This window comes from Plectropomus leopardus, chromosome 14 (genome assembly GCF_008729295.1).
Source record: "Plectropomus leopardus isolate mb chromosome 14, YSFRI_Pleo_2.0, whole genome shotgun sequence".
Lineage (NCBI taxonomy): Eukaryota > Metazoa > Chordata > Actinopteri > Perciformes > Serranidae > Plectropomus > Plectropomus leopardus.
In genome coordinates, this window is record NC_056476.1 from 32,709,183 (window position 1) to 32,723,078 (window position 13,896).

The window sequence follows — 13,896 nt, forward strand, 5'->3', positions numbered from 1 at the left end:
TACAAAAGCCATCACATTTTACTCCAGCATCTATTCTGTTTCTAAGCATTTTCATTACCATAAAATAAAATCAGCTGGTTTCGCAAATCAGTGGTCCTAGCCTCCCAGTTACAACACAGTTAAAACACATAAGGACAAGTTCAGACAGGTGCTCTCAAAGTAGCAGTTATGTTTGAATTGCCAGGCAAGTTCAGGCTGCATGTCAGATTAGATGTTTCATGCTTGCAACTTCATTCTACTCAATGTTTAGAGTGAGTTCATGATAGGAACAGAAGGTGGCGTCCCGCTGCAGGGAAGGCGAGTAATAATTCAAGGAGATGATGATGTAAGACAGCTAACTGAACAGTGACTGCTCCACTGCAGTGTGTCCTTAAAGTTATGAAGAAGACCTCATTTTTCTTCAAGTGTAACACACGCTCCATGTTTAAGGTGGTGTAGGCCTACATGTTAAGAAGAAATAAACTTCATAATCCTCAGAATTCTTGCTGCCTGCTTTATTTCCAGCCTTTACCTGTACTTTTACTTTCAATACTTACTTAATTTTAATTTGATAAATTTCATTTGATTCTCAAGTACAGTAAATATCAGATACTTAAAGATTTTAACTCAAGTAGACTAATATGCTAATAGGTAATGGAATGTTATGCAATGTTATTTAGACAGGAACAGTGCATAATAAAACATTAATCTTATATTAATCAAGAAGAGATGCACTGTACCAGGTTTTAGCAAAATTGTTATTTTTCACCCGTTGTCCCTGGGCAAGGTTGAACAAAAAAAATAATAAAAGAACTGGATATAAATTGAGTACATAAAAATGTTTATCCCCATATCCTATCCACCTAACCAGGTGGCTTGAACTTGTAGCAGAGTCATTATCTGGTAAAACAGCTGTACTTTCACTCAAGTGTGGCTCTCAGGTACTTCTTCCACCACTGTTAAAATCAGATTAAATTTGACATGGGCATAGTCAAAGTCAAACTGAAAAGGAAGAAGAAAAAAACATATGAACTATTAAGGTTTTTTTTGTTTGTTTGTTCTGTTTTCATGAAAGTGAAAGGTGATTATATGATGATTTTTTAAATCTGTGACCTACCACCTACACATTTTAAAGAGCTTATTCCCCAAACAAAAGACACAAAATAGGCTGGAAAGATCAACTATGTCCTCATGTGTGCTGGCACAGCATGAATAACATTAAAATAAGAAAAGTTTATTTGCAGGAGATACAACTATTTGGAAGCAAATTAGAATGCATAGGAGCCCCATTACATCATATTTTACTGGTCTATTTTTATATTTCGAAATGAATCATCGCCTGAAATGTGTGTTTTCCTTAGAATAGAGTGACAGTGTCAAAGTAAATCCAGCAGGAGGCAGTAATGCAACTTAAAGGATGGCAGCTGCCGTACCCCAAAGAAGAAGACGGAAGAAAGAAGAAGAAGAAGAGGAGGAAGGAAGTGGGGAAAAAAAGAGACGTTTCAAGGCGAAGCATGTCTGTCCCGTCCAGGAAACTTTTCGAGGTCTTTGTCTCCAAAATACCATGGACTATAGCTGGCAGTAAGTGTATTAAATGATACATCACCTTTGATATTTAGTGGCAGCGAGATACAAGACTATGGCCTCTCACTTTATATTTCACGTCGTTCTCGGTGGTTTGTAGCAATGCCACTTATGTTAGGTAACCTTAATAGCACTGCATGTGAGGAGCAAGGGTATGTCTCGGGTTTGGGGACAACCAGGATTCTACAAACAAACGAAGCATGTTTAACAAATACCCTGCGATGAACTAACATACATAATGTACTTAACAAATGAAACTCATGATTAACAAACGAGTGCATTTTGTTTTGTAATATAAAACGTGCCCAATGAACAAATACACAACACGTCTAATACATCATGCTTCCGAAATAAACAAAACGTGTCCTACAAGTACAAAAATAGATTCAATAGAAGTCAAAAAAATACCTTGACTTTGGCAAAACTTTTCCACGTGGATGATTCTGGGTTTTTCTCAAAAATATGCCGAGTAATTCTACCTCCGTAACAGCAGGTGGCGCTGAGAGTCAATTTAAAGGCTGCTGTTTTTCTGGTTAAAAAGCACTGTTTCTATTCTCTCAACTGATGGCAATGAGTTGTTTTATATCCTTTGGTATAAACCAAAGGTTGGTTTGGTTGGTTTTTGATTTACATGCAGTAGAAAAAAAAAAGTTCAGTATAGGCTATAATCACTGCTCGATGCTCGGTAGAGGTGTGTGTGGCTGACGTTGACTGATGGGGTGAAAAATAATTAATTATCATGAAGAATTGGAAAATCTCATGTCTATCAAGTGTGGATGAACCTATGCTTGACAGATGTCAGATGTTCTAATTCCTCATTATGAATTATTTTTCACATCAGTAATTCAGTCCATGTCAGCCGAACACACACTCTGATGAGTGTTCAGCAGTAATTATAGCCCAAAATGTGAACTTCTAACTAAGCAGAGACAAACATTTTTTTGCTGCATGTAGATCAAACCTATGGATATAATAATAACAACTTATTGCAATAGGTTAAGAAATGGAAACATTACCCAGTTATTTCTAGGCCCCCATGATGCCTTGCGTGAATAATGTGCGTGACTTCTGGTGCTGAGTTGGAAGTTGGTGTTTTCCAACAATCACGGTACTGAAGGGTGTGCCAGTCATCTTTCCCAGAGCTACTGTAAAATAAAACATGTAACACACAGTCTGTACACTTCAGATGGTTTAACAATGTCATACCTCCACTGTCTCTGACTGCCGTCTCAAAGCATCAGCTGTTAACCTTTTAACCAAGAGCATTGGCTTGCCTTGCTATGCTAACATAATGGTGCCCATGCCAGCTAATGGTAAAAATCTTTCTGCTTCTGAACAATGATTTATGATTTTGTCAGGATACCTTTGGGGTCTTAAAAAGACTTGAATTTATTATTCTCAGAGTTTATTCTCAGGCCTTAAAAAGTGTTACATTTGTTAACAAAGACTTCAATTTTATTTGAAAATTCTCCTTTTTCACAGTTATGTTGCTAAGTACATGTCCTGTTGTGCTTTGGATGTTATCATCATACTGTCCATGATAGTCAGTGTTTACTCTGGTGCTCTGCACCGTTGTGACACCTGTCTGCCAGCTGTCATCCCCGGCTCTCTGCTCTGTGGGTTGAGGTGGCAGTCATTGGCAGCTCAGCATGGATTTCCCAACAACTGAAGACAAAAACCTTGTATTTGAAGATTCCTACTTTGTACCTGTATTCATGTATATGTAGGATATTACTGCAGATATTACTGATGGTGCTCTACTGTCCAGGGAATGCGCCAAACATTTCCCCATGTAATGCAACAATTCAACAATTTCAATAATATGATTGTGCCACTGATCAAGAGCTCATTCATTCATCTCAATGATGTTTTACTGTCCAGCAGATGCACCGTGTGTTGTGAAACATTAAGCAGCTGTAGCAGCTATTTTCTTGCCATAAAAATCCTATGTATTGCGCAAGACAACAAGACCCATTTTGTTCATAGTCTCAGTAAGTGAAAGGAAAACATAAAAGCTCTGCTCAGAAAGAAAGACAATTTATCTCTTGAAATGTTGAACTATTAAATGTATTCAGTAACTCAATTATTTCTCCAGATATGACATTTTTATGTTTGGTACATAGACTGTAAATTAAAGCACATATATTCTAGAGCAGAGCTACAAAAAATAATATCTTGTATCTACTGACACCTACTAAAACACACTCATTTAACAGCAAGAGTGAATTGCTGCTCTTTCTGATCCTAATCTGCTTTATGCTATGTCTTTTAGATTTAATTGAGGCAGCTTTAGCTCAAATAGAAGCGTTTGTGCTCATGTGAAGTGTTGGGACTCCTAATTCAACAAATTAATATCTTTTTAATGGTATTAGAGTACAGACACATGCCTCACGTAGCTTCATAAATCACACATGAATATGAAAATTAATAACATTTTTTTTTTTTTAGAATTCAGTGATTTGGAAGATAAGTATTTCTAGGGCAAAAAAAGTGACATCAATTTCACAACATATCCTTTACACTTTTTCTAATGTGGCCTTGAAGATGGCATTAAATTTAATTCTAGATGGTATTAAAAAGGTCTTAAAGTCTTAAAGAAGGAAGGTAGAACGTAGCTTTATTAGTCATTCTTAAAACAAAGTTTAAAAAACGAAATTACTTTTGTCCTTGATTCTGGATCTTTGGAGTTGAAGGATGAGTAGTTCAAAATCAGCAGCTAGTATGAAGATTCCATCTCGTTGTTTGGGCATCTTGCTGCTGATGGCATCATTCGCTCAACTTTGAGAACCGTGTGGGTACCCTTTTTTCACGTTACCAACAACCAGACTAAGCAAAATGTTTAGCTACAGCAACAGTAACCTTAAACAAATGCTAACCTATTTGGTGAACATTTTAAATAATTCTGTATTGATTCTAGCTCCATGTATAATGAACGAATGTAATGTTTTCACAGCTTATGCTCCATTTGTTTGCCTTAATGTGAGTTTACATATTTTTAGTATCTGTGAATTATTAAGTCTTAGTTTCATTGAATGAAACATAATGCCAAATTTTGCAGCAGAGTTCAGTGATATCAGTAATATAACACAGTTTAAAAAAGAACTTTAGATATTCATATGATGTGAGAGATGTCTGGTAAATCGTTAGCCTAATAATGTTAGCCTACATTCTCAGCCTACATGACTAAAATCATAATTTAAGGTCTGCTGTGAGTTTATTTTACAACTGGATGTTTTCTAAAATAGGCAGAGAATTTAGTCAGACATAATTTATTTGTCGTTACGGGACAAACTGGCATCAACATTTACAGTACAGAGTCTATATACACAGACTGGATATAGTCTATGGTGATAACCTATTCTATCTGTAGATAAACTGTACTGTTGGTTAGAACATGATAAATTAACTTTACTTAAATATCTGTTGAAGACAAAGCTGTATTTGCTGAATTTGAGGCGAATTACTTTATTAAAGAACCACTGTTGGCAGCTAGCCACTGAGATTAGCATCAGTACAAAGTAATTTGTGAGAAAATCCCAGAATCATTCACATGGAAAAATTGTGCCAAAAGTCACATGATAATTTTTGTCTTTGTAAAATCTATTTTTTGAAGCATGATGTTGCAGAAATATGTTGTGTATTTGTTCTTTGGGTACGTTTTGTACTGCAAAATGAAATGCATCAATCACAAGTTTCATTTGCAAACTACACTGTGTTTGTTTTATAAATCGTAGGGCATTGTAAAACATGCTAAGTTTTGGCAGGATATTAGCTTCATATTGCGGTGTTCAGGTGGAACCTGAGAACATGAAGTTGTGAACTTTGAAATCTCCAAAGTTTCACTCCTTTGATGTTGTGAATATCACACCAGAGCAGCCTTCATATGGTTACCTCTCATTAAGATGGTAAACACGACCCGATTTGAATACATTAGCATTTTAATTAGCGTGGAGCTTTGTGGTTTTTTGCTAAGTATCTGAGACTGGGCCACAGGCTAATGGGCTCTGTCTTACAACATCTCTGCAGCCGCCGGACTGCTCTCGGTTTGTCTCCCTTTATTGAGGATACAAACTTAAAACTAGGGCTTGATTGAAATAATCATTTAATCACATTCAAATAGACTTTTAGTTGTGTGATCCAATATTGATTCATAAAATCAGAGATCAGTCTTATAATATGCATTTTCCATTGGCCTTGTCTCCACAGAGGTCAGGAGAATAACTGATGTATATGTTCTTGATTGTGTCTAAAATTTCACTCAGTATTGTGATGTCAGGAATATGATTTATTTGAGCATTTTAGATGTGTTTCCAATGAGATACTGAGTTTATATAGCAGCATTGTTGTCTTAAATGTTACTGTTGCTGCCCTAGAAACAACATTTAAATTTTCAATTTTAATCCTGTGCTGTATTTATTTTTATTCTTCATTCACAATTAACTGGGGGTAAATAAAAATTCCTTGGGGCTTAAGTCCCTAATGCCCAACTCTGCTCAACTTTTCAAATCTATATGCATCCTTACACAAACATACATAGCAACATACACTTAGCTGCCAGTTTAGTAGGTAATTACGCTGAAAGCTAATACAGTCTAACCCAGCAGTCCTGCAAGTTGGAGAGAAACTCAACGTTTGTGCTTTTTGTGCTTAACATGAAATGTTCCTGTTTGTTTTTCAGAGGAGATGAGGGAGTACTTTGGACAGTTTGGGCCAGTAAAGAAGTGTCTTCTTCCATTTGTAAGTTGTCACAGCATTTGACTGACCTACTGAAACACCCTACTATTCATATACCATTTATTGGTTATGTTCATATATTTTTTTTGTTCATATCACAGTTACTCTCTCTCTTACTATACTCCCTTATGCTCTACATTAATTCACTTGTATGTATCTATTAGGGGTGTAACAATTTGTATTTGTATTCAATTACTCGGTTTAGGGCTTTTGGTTCGGTACTCATTACAAATCGAACAATGCACTGAACCATCCTATTATGTTTATTATAATGTTGTCAGTGCCACTGCTCTCAGTAAGGCAGCCTGAAGGCAGCACACATAGTGCAACAGGCAACATGCTGTCTACCCCTCCCATCCCCAAACCAAAACTTTCTGCTTCAGTGAGACATACTGAGAGGCACGCTAAGCTAAGCTAGCTCTTTGCAGTGTGTGGTAAGTAATGTTATTACCAGACCAGAAGTAGAAGATCCTCCTGCAGGTCTGGCTTTTGGTGGCAGAATGATGGCTATGGGACATGGACAAAAAAAAAGGCATCTCCACAGCATTTAGGCTTTTATCCCTAACTGAATTTGACAAGGTGAAATAAAACAGTGGTGGTAAGTACATTTATAGTCTGTACTAGTAGTACAAACATGCTCATGTATTCCATTATAATATACATTCACAAACCCATCTCAGACTGTAATACTTGCGCAGCACAAAAATGACAAATGTCCAAATGTATCAAGAGTTACCGTCCAAGTTATGATGTTAAATATGCATGTTGCTACTGTTTGTTGTAATGTGGCTTTTTGTTTACCGTTATTTAGTGTGCACAATGACAATAAAGAGTAATCTAATCTAAATGTCTTTAAAATGACCTTCTACAACCAACAGCCACTAATAATACTATTAATGAAGAATACTTTTGGTTACTGGTGACGCTTTTCCTATTCATTCCTATTCATATCAGGTGTTTTACATTTTTGAGTCTTTTTTAAATCCAGGCAGCCAGTCAACATATATAGACTTAAAACTTACTGAGCGATCCATGTCAGTGATCAACAAGTTTGGTTTTATTCTTGCCCAACCTGCTTGACTTGCTTGTATTTTTGTGCTTGACTATTTGACTGTGTGTTGCACCAGGACAAAGAAACAGGCTTTCACAGAGGCTTCTGCTGGGTTGGATTCAGCACAGAGGAGGGACTGAACAATGCACTTCAAAAAGACCCACACATGCTGGAGGGAGCAAAGGTAAATCGTGGGGTCTTGTGGATATTGGACTTTTGCTTAACACAATGCCATATAAGGTCAGATTGCTGTAGTTTCATTAAACATAATACAATAAAAAAATGGGCCTGACCAAAGGGCTGTACTGCTAAGTGAGATTAGTGGAAATGGCAAGGTATGTTGAGCCAGTCAGTTTTCAGTGTTACAAAAGTGGCTCTCTTAAAACCTTTCTAGATTTTTTTTTTAGCATCAGATGTTGCGGACCTAAACCTGGTCAGAACCAATTTTTTTTCCAGAGCTTTAAATTGAAGTCTGCTAAAAAGACAAGTCTTAAATCAGCAAGCATATTAACCCTCATTCCTATTACAAAAAAAAACACGCTAACACCTGCCAATGTCTGGCTTTTTAATGCAATGGAAAAGTGTCCAAAAGGCAATCACACCTGGCTCAAATGACTCTACAGTTGTCACAGGCATTTATTGCCTTTGGCTACAATCGGCATTGATGGAAACACAACACCCGGGCTTACAGGCTTATATTAGCTCCTTAACTCGCAAGATGCAATGACATGTCACTTCTAATTACTGTTTGTCTACTAAGCAGCGCCATATCATCGATCAAAATTAGTCTGAATCAAGTTCATAAGAGAGAATGAATCAGTAAGAGATAAAGATACGTAACCGTCATAAAGTTTGCACAGACCTTTGTCCATGCTTCTGCTGTTTACCTGTTCCCTGGTCTCTCCATGATGTCAAATGGACATACCAGAATAATGCATGCGCGCACACACACACACGCACGCACGCACGCACACACACACACACACACACACACACACACACACACACACACACACACACAGACAGACACACACAGACACACACAGAGGCAGAAAGGCATACTCATCTGTTGCAGTGCAGTGAACACACCTGTGCACTCCTGGCAACTGGAAAGCAGTCTATCGCCTATTAGCAGGTTTACCTGTGACCTTACTGAAAATGCACAAAAATAGTTGGGCGATTTTTTTGTTTTTACCTAATGTGCCTGAATACAGACTGTACACCAGGTGTGTGCACATTTGGATATTAAAGTGCAGCTTGGGCCGCGCATTCCTGTTCAAACCAAAGTAACTGAACCCAAGAGAATAATTTTACCATTTTCAACAACTGACAAAAAAGAAGGCCTAACAAAAATAAAAAACACACCTGGCTGATCACACAGCTAATAAATAAGTTCATCAGAACAGACTGAGAGCAGCGCAGTGACAAACCTCTCATCCAGCTGCTTACTGTTGCTTCCATTGTCAACAGGGTCTGATTTAGTGATTTCGAGGCCTGGTGCCCCAGCCTACCATTTACCCATTCTCTGACATTGACATTTCCCCAGGCTGTAAGACTCCTCAACTCTTCTGTGAAGCCAAAAGATGTAGCAGGACTTAGTGACTTATTTTAATTTCATTTTTTTCTTAAGCTACATTTAAGATAAAATGACAAATAAATCTACTGTCAACCTTCTAACTAGGAATGGTAGTGGGCAGTTGGCAGCTGTAAATAAGTAAGCTGTAGTGTAAGTTTACATACCCTGGCAGAATTTGTGATTTTTTTGGCCATTTTTCAGAGATTATGAATGATAATACAAAAACCTTTTTTTCACTCATGGTTAGTGGTTGCCACTTATTATCAAACTATTGTGTTTGCTCTTTTTAAATCATAATGACAACAGAAACTACCCAAACCCAACTACCCCAATCAAAAGTTTACATACCCTAGTTCTTAATACCGTATATTGCCCCCTTTAACATCAATGACAGCTTGAAGCCTTTTATGGTAGTTGTGGATGAGGCACTTTGTTTTCAAAAAGCCTCCACTTCCTGTAAATTCTTGGGCTGTCTTGCATGAACTGCACGTTTGAGATCTCCCCAAAGTGACTCAATGATATTGAGGTCAGGAGACTGAGATGGCCACTCTAGAACCGTAACTTTTTTCTGCTGTAGCCAATGACAGGTCAACTTGGCCTTGTGTTTTTTATCATAGGCCTTGTTGACTTCTCTCCAAATGTAACGTTTATGGTTGTGGCCACAAAGTTCCATTTTAGTCTCATCACTCACTTCACTTTGTTCCAGAAGTTTTGCAGCTTGTCTTTGTGCTGTTTGGTGTATTGTAAGCGGGCTTCTTTGTGGCATTGTTGTAGTAATGGCTTTCTTCTGGCGACTCAACCATGCAGCCCACTTTTCTTCAGGTGCCTCCTTATTGTTCATCTTGAAACAGCCACACCACTTTTTTTCAGAGAGTTCTGCTAATGTCAGCTAAAGTTATTTCTGGGTTTTTCTTTGCATCCCAAACAATTTTCCTTGCAGTTGGGGCTGAAATTTTTGTTGGTCTACCTGACCGTGGCTTGGTTTCAACAGAATCTCTCATTTTCCACTTCTTAATTAGAGTTTGAAATCTGCTGATTGGAATTCTCAATGCCTTGGATATCTTTTTCTATACCTTTCCTGGTTTATAAAGTTCAACTACCTTCTCCAACAGATCTTTTGATAATTCTTTTGCTTTCCCCATGGCTCGGAATCCAACAACGTCAGTGCAGCATTGGATGAAACATGCAGGGGTCTGTCAGGAGCCCAGAAACTCACTGGTGAGGATGGTTACCTTTAGTAGCCATTCAAACCTGTGTGTGTCAACTTGTGTGTATGTTGTCAGGCCAAAACCTCCAGGGTATGTAAACTTATGAGCATAACTGTATAAGGGTCTACCGGCAAGCTAACATGAGCTAGCGTACTGTTTGCTATTAGCCTGCAAGGTAACCGTATGGTTCAATTGAAGATTGCTAGCTTTAAAATTCATTTATCACATAATCATGTATTTTTGAACCAAGCAATCCTTAGCTTAATCATACAGTTAGCTTGTAGGTTTATAGCAAACATTCCAGTGATTAACGTAGCTTGTGAATAGCCTGTTTGGGATGGGGACAGTGGTTAGCTAGCTAGCTACAACATATGGCATACAGTACTCAATGGGGCTCTAGGGCTGCAACAGATTCGAATCACATTTATTCCTTTTTGAAGCTAACAATCTTGCAAATATTGACACTGCAAGATCCCACATCTTTTCAAAATCTGATTCTGTGGTGAAAAACTCTGACACACTGTCAAACTTCAGTCTTTTAAATGTATTTTCAAAGTATTCTAGTGTATAGTAGGCATTGATCACTTATGATGCAGCATATATTGTTTTAAATGCATGAAAATGATTACACTTTAACACCAACAATAAAACATTATGATGAATGATAAATTATTACAAATGCATCAATATGTATTTCACTTTACTTAACACATATAATGATAACTTATAATACAGCATGGGCTGTAGTCAAGTCAAGAGCCTCCATAAAACCCTTGCCACTTATAAATCATTATAAGTCACATCTATTATGGTGTATACCTGTTGATATAGTGTATCAGTTACTATTATGTGTGCGTATGAGTGTATTCATAAAGCATTATGAATGCATTGTAATTCACTATGAATGCCTTCATAGTGAATTATAGATGCAGTCTTCATAGAAAGTGTTACCTGAGGGTAATTTATTACTGATTAACCTTTACCTGTGGAATGTTTAGCATCAATAGTTTGTATTAAGTTTGGGATTATTTCAATAATTGGGTTTATTTTTCTGTATAGCATTATTATTGGGAGTGAAACAGATTACACTAGACCGAAGACTTGTTTAGCAAACAGGCCCACAGTATAGTTTATGTTATAAACATTGCATTACTTTACATGTATACACACACACACACACACACACACACACACACACACACACACACACATATATATACACATATACAATGTGTATCTAGTAAGTTGCAGCAGAGGAATTAACCAGAGGAAGATCTGAATTTTTCATGACATCATTCAGCCTAGAATTAATGTGCCTATTGTTTTGAATATTATATATTAAAAGCCTTGCTGTAAAACATCTACTGCAATGAGTACCGTACACTAGAATGTCATTAAATGGTCCCCTGCTGCCACCCCTGGGAATGTTTCAGTAATAGCAGGCATACCAGCAAACAAAGCTTCTATTGCTTTATTGGTATAACAGCGATACTATAGCATTACATCACATATTTGAACATATATAAAGTAATCATAAAGCAACACCCAAGTGCATATGGGCCCTCTTGTAGCTGGTGTTCTGGGTGGGGTGAGGTTCAAAAGGCTCTGTACTGGGTCCAACAAAACACCAAATGGCAAAGGAGGTCAGTGCTTGATTAGTGTGTTCTGTTTATGGTTTTTAGTGATTGGGTAATTACAGTTCAAATTCAGTGGATGTGAAAACCAGAGGGCAGAGATCATTCGCATTTTAAGACAACAGCACTTTTTGTGCCGTTCTTGTTGATGTGCCGCTGTTTGTGCAATTCCTCTCTGTTTACGTTGTATGCGTTGTAAAAAAACGCCGTTCTAACATGGCAAAATATGTCCACTTTGGCTTGCCATGGTTGGTTGGGAGTCTGACGGACGCTGATCGGATGGCACAGTCATGTCGTCTTTGCGAAACTGTGAAAGAAGTCCACACATGTTCAGTGGTATTGCAGTTCTTCTGTGTTTATGGCTGGCTTCAACCAACTTTAAAGGTTTAATGTTACCCATGTGTAGATGCTGCACCAGTTATGTCAATAAAAGCTGTCTGGCTTTAGCTTCATATCATCAGTGCTATTTATCGTCTATAATTTTTATTATCAGAAAAAAATCCCATTATTGGCTGATTATTTTATCACCCCGAAATATATTGTGCATGTCTGGTTTTATGTTTACATCAGTTTTTGCTCACTAGAAAACAATGACATGAATTTTTCCATTGTATTAAAAACAGTTAAGAAGAAGAAGTACTTTTTAAAGCCATCTTAGGGAAATTCTGTTTTTTCACTTTGTTGACATTTGCTCTGGAGAGATGCCAGAGTGATATGGCTGCCACATTGTGGGCTTTTTTTGTGCAAGTTTGGTGCCTTGCTCAAGGGCACCTCTGCAGCTACCAGTCTACACTAGGGATGTAACAATTCACTCAAGTCGTGATTTGATACAATTCAGTATACTTGATACAATTTTCTCAAAATTTATTAAAATACAAAATGAGATTACAGATAAATGATGACTGAAAAATATTCTATTAATTATTTCAAACAAAAATTCTACAACACTGCGTTTTCTCTTCTTTTCTATATCAAATTAAATAATCCTCTTGTATTTCTGAGGTAGGGTATAAATGCAAAACACAAACTATGCAATGAATACATTTTTGGACATTTACAATGTCCCCTGCTATCTTCTTAACTGCCTTGCAATCCATCGGTACATCCCTAGTACACAGTCCATAATAATAAAACATCAGGTCGTCATTGACACTGCTTATGAACATGTATTTATCCACTGATTGATTTTCTTAGTTTGATTTAATTTCAGTGGATAAAATTGTTGGGTTTGTTACAGTGACAATCACTGAAATTCAGCCAATGTTAACATAACAGCAGATTGAAGTTTTTGTAGGATAATAAGTATGCTTTTAGAAATCATAATAAACATGATACATTTTTAATGTGACATTTGGCAGAACCTGAAAATATTGATTGTATATTGATTACTGTATGTGTTACACTCTTATTGGTACCCTCTTATTGTTTTCAGCTCCAGGTTCAGAGGAACAGACGTCCATTTGCTGGGCAGAAGTCAAACAAAGACAGTGAATATGACTGAACCTCTGGGATATTGCTTTGAGGATCAGAATGATAAAGATGTGCAGCATTTTTTTTCTCTAGCCCAGTTTCATCAAGACTCTGCTCTTGCTGTCTTACCTGCTTGACATTTTAAATTTTTGCCATTCTGTTAGGTTCATGAAGAAAATTTCGACAATATCTATTTGAAAGTCTGACCTTAGTGTATTCCACCTTCAGTGTCTTTAGGCGTGACCATTATTGCCATTATCTTAATGTGTTGTCCAGTTGTAATGGCTTTATTTATTGTCAGTGATAGTGTTGTACTTCTGCAGCTTTCCTGTCACACACCACACTATTCAGGCTAACTAATTTGCTAATTTAAAAGTTTATGGAACATAATGTGCTATGGCAATAAAAACAGTGTTTAAAGGCATTGTCCTATGTGGTCAGATAAACATTTGAGCTTGAAATGTAGTATTTTGTGTAATTGTTTTACTTCTTCTGTTTGAGTAAAGGATCTTAGTACTTCTTTCATGGACTATAGCTTGCATTAAAGGTTAAACGTCTTGGGCATCATGGGGCAATAAACTGCTGTGGTGGAGGAAATATTCAAGGGTCTCATAAACAGTATGAACACACACAGTGAGGCCTAAAAGAAGTATACACCAC

The 13,896-nt window shown here is 37.1% G+C and overlaps 1 protein-coding gene across 1 annotated transcript; it reads left to right on the forward strand.

The window, feature by feature from the left end:
• The first annotated feature begins 1,443 nt into the window (after positions 1 to 1,443).
• Positions 1,444 to 13,759, forward strand: LOC121953959 (SRA stem-loop interacting RNA binding protein). The gene is made up of 4 exons (XM_042501247.1): positions 1,444 to 1,560; positions 6,242 to 6,300; positions 7,425 to 7,532; positions 13,199 to 13,759. Exons 1-4 carry the CDS (start codon positions 1,494 to 1,496, stop codon positions 13,265 to 13,267), a joined length of 303 nt encoding a protein of 100 aa, XP_042357181.1. The 5' UTR covers positions 1,444 to 1,493; the 3' UTR covers positions 13,268 to 13,759.
• The last annotated feature ends 137 nt before the right edge of the window (positions 13,760 to 13,896 follow it).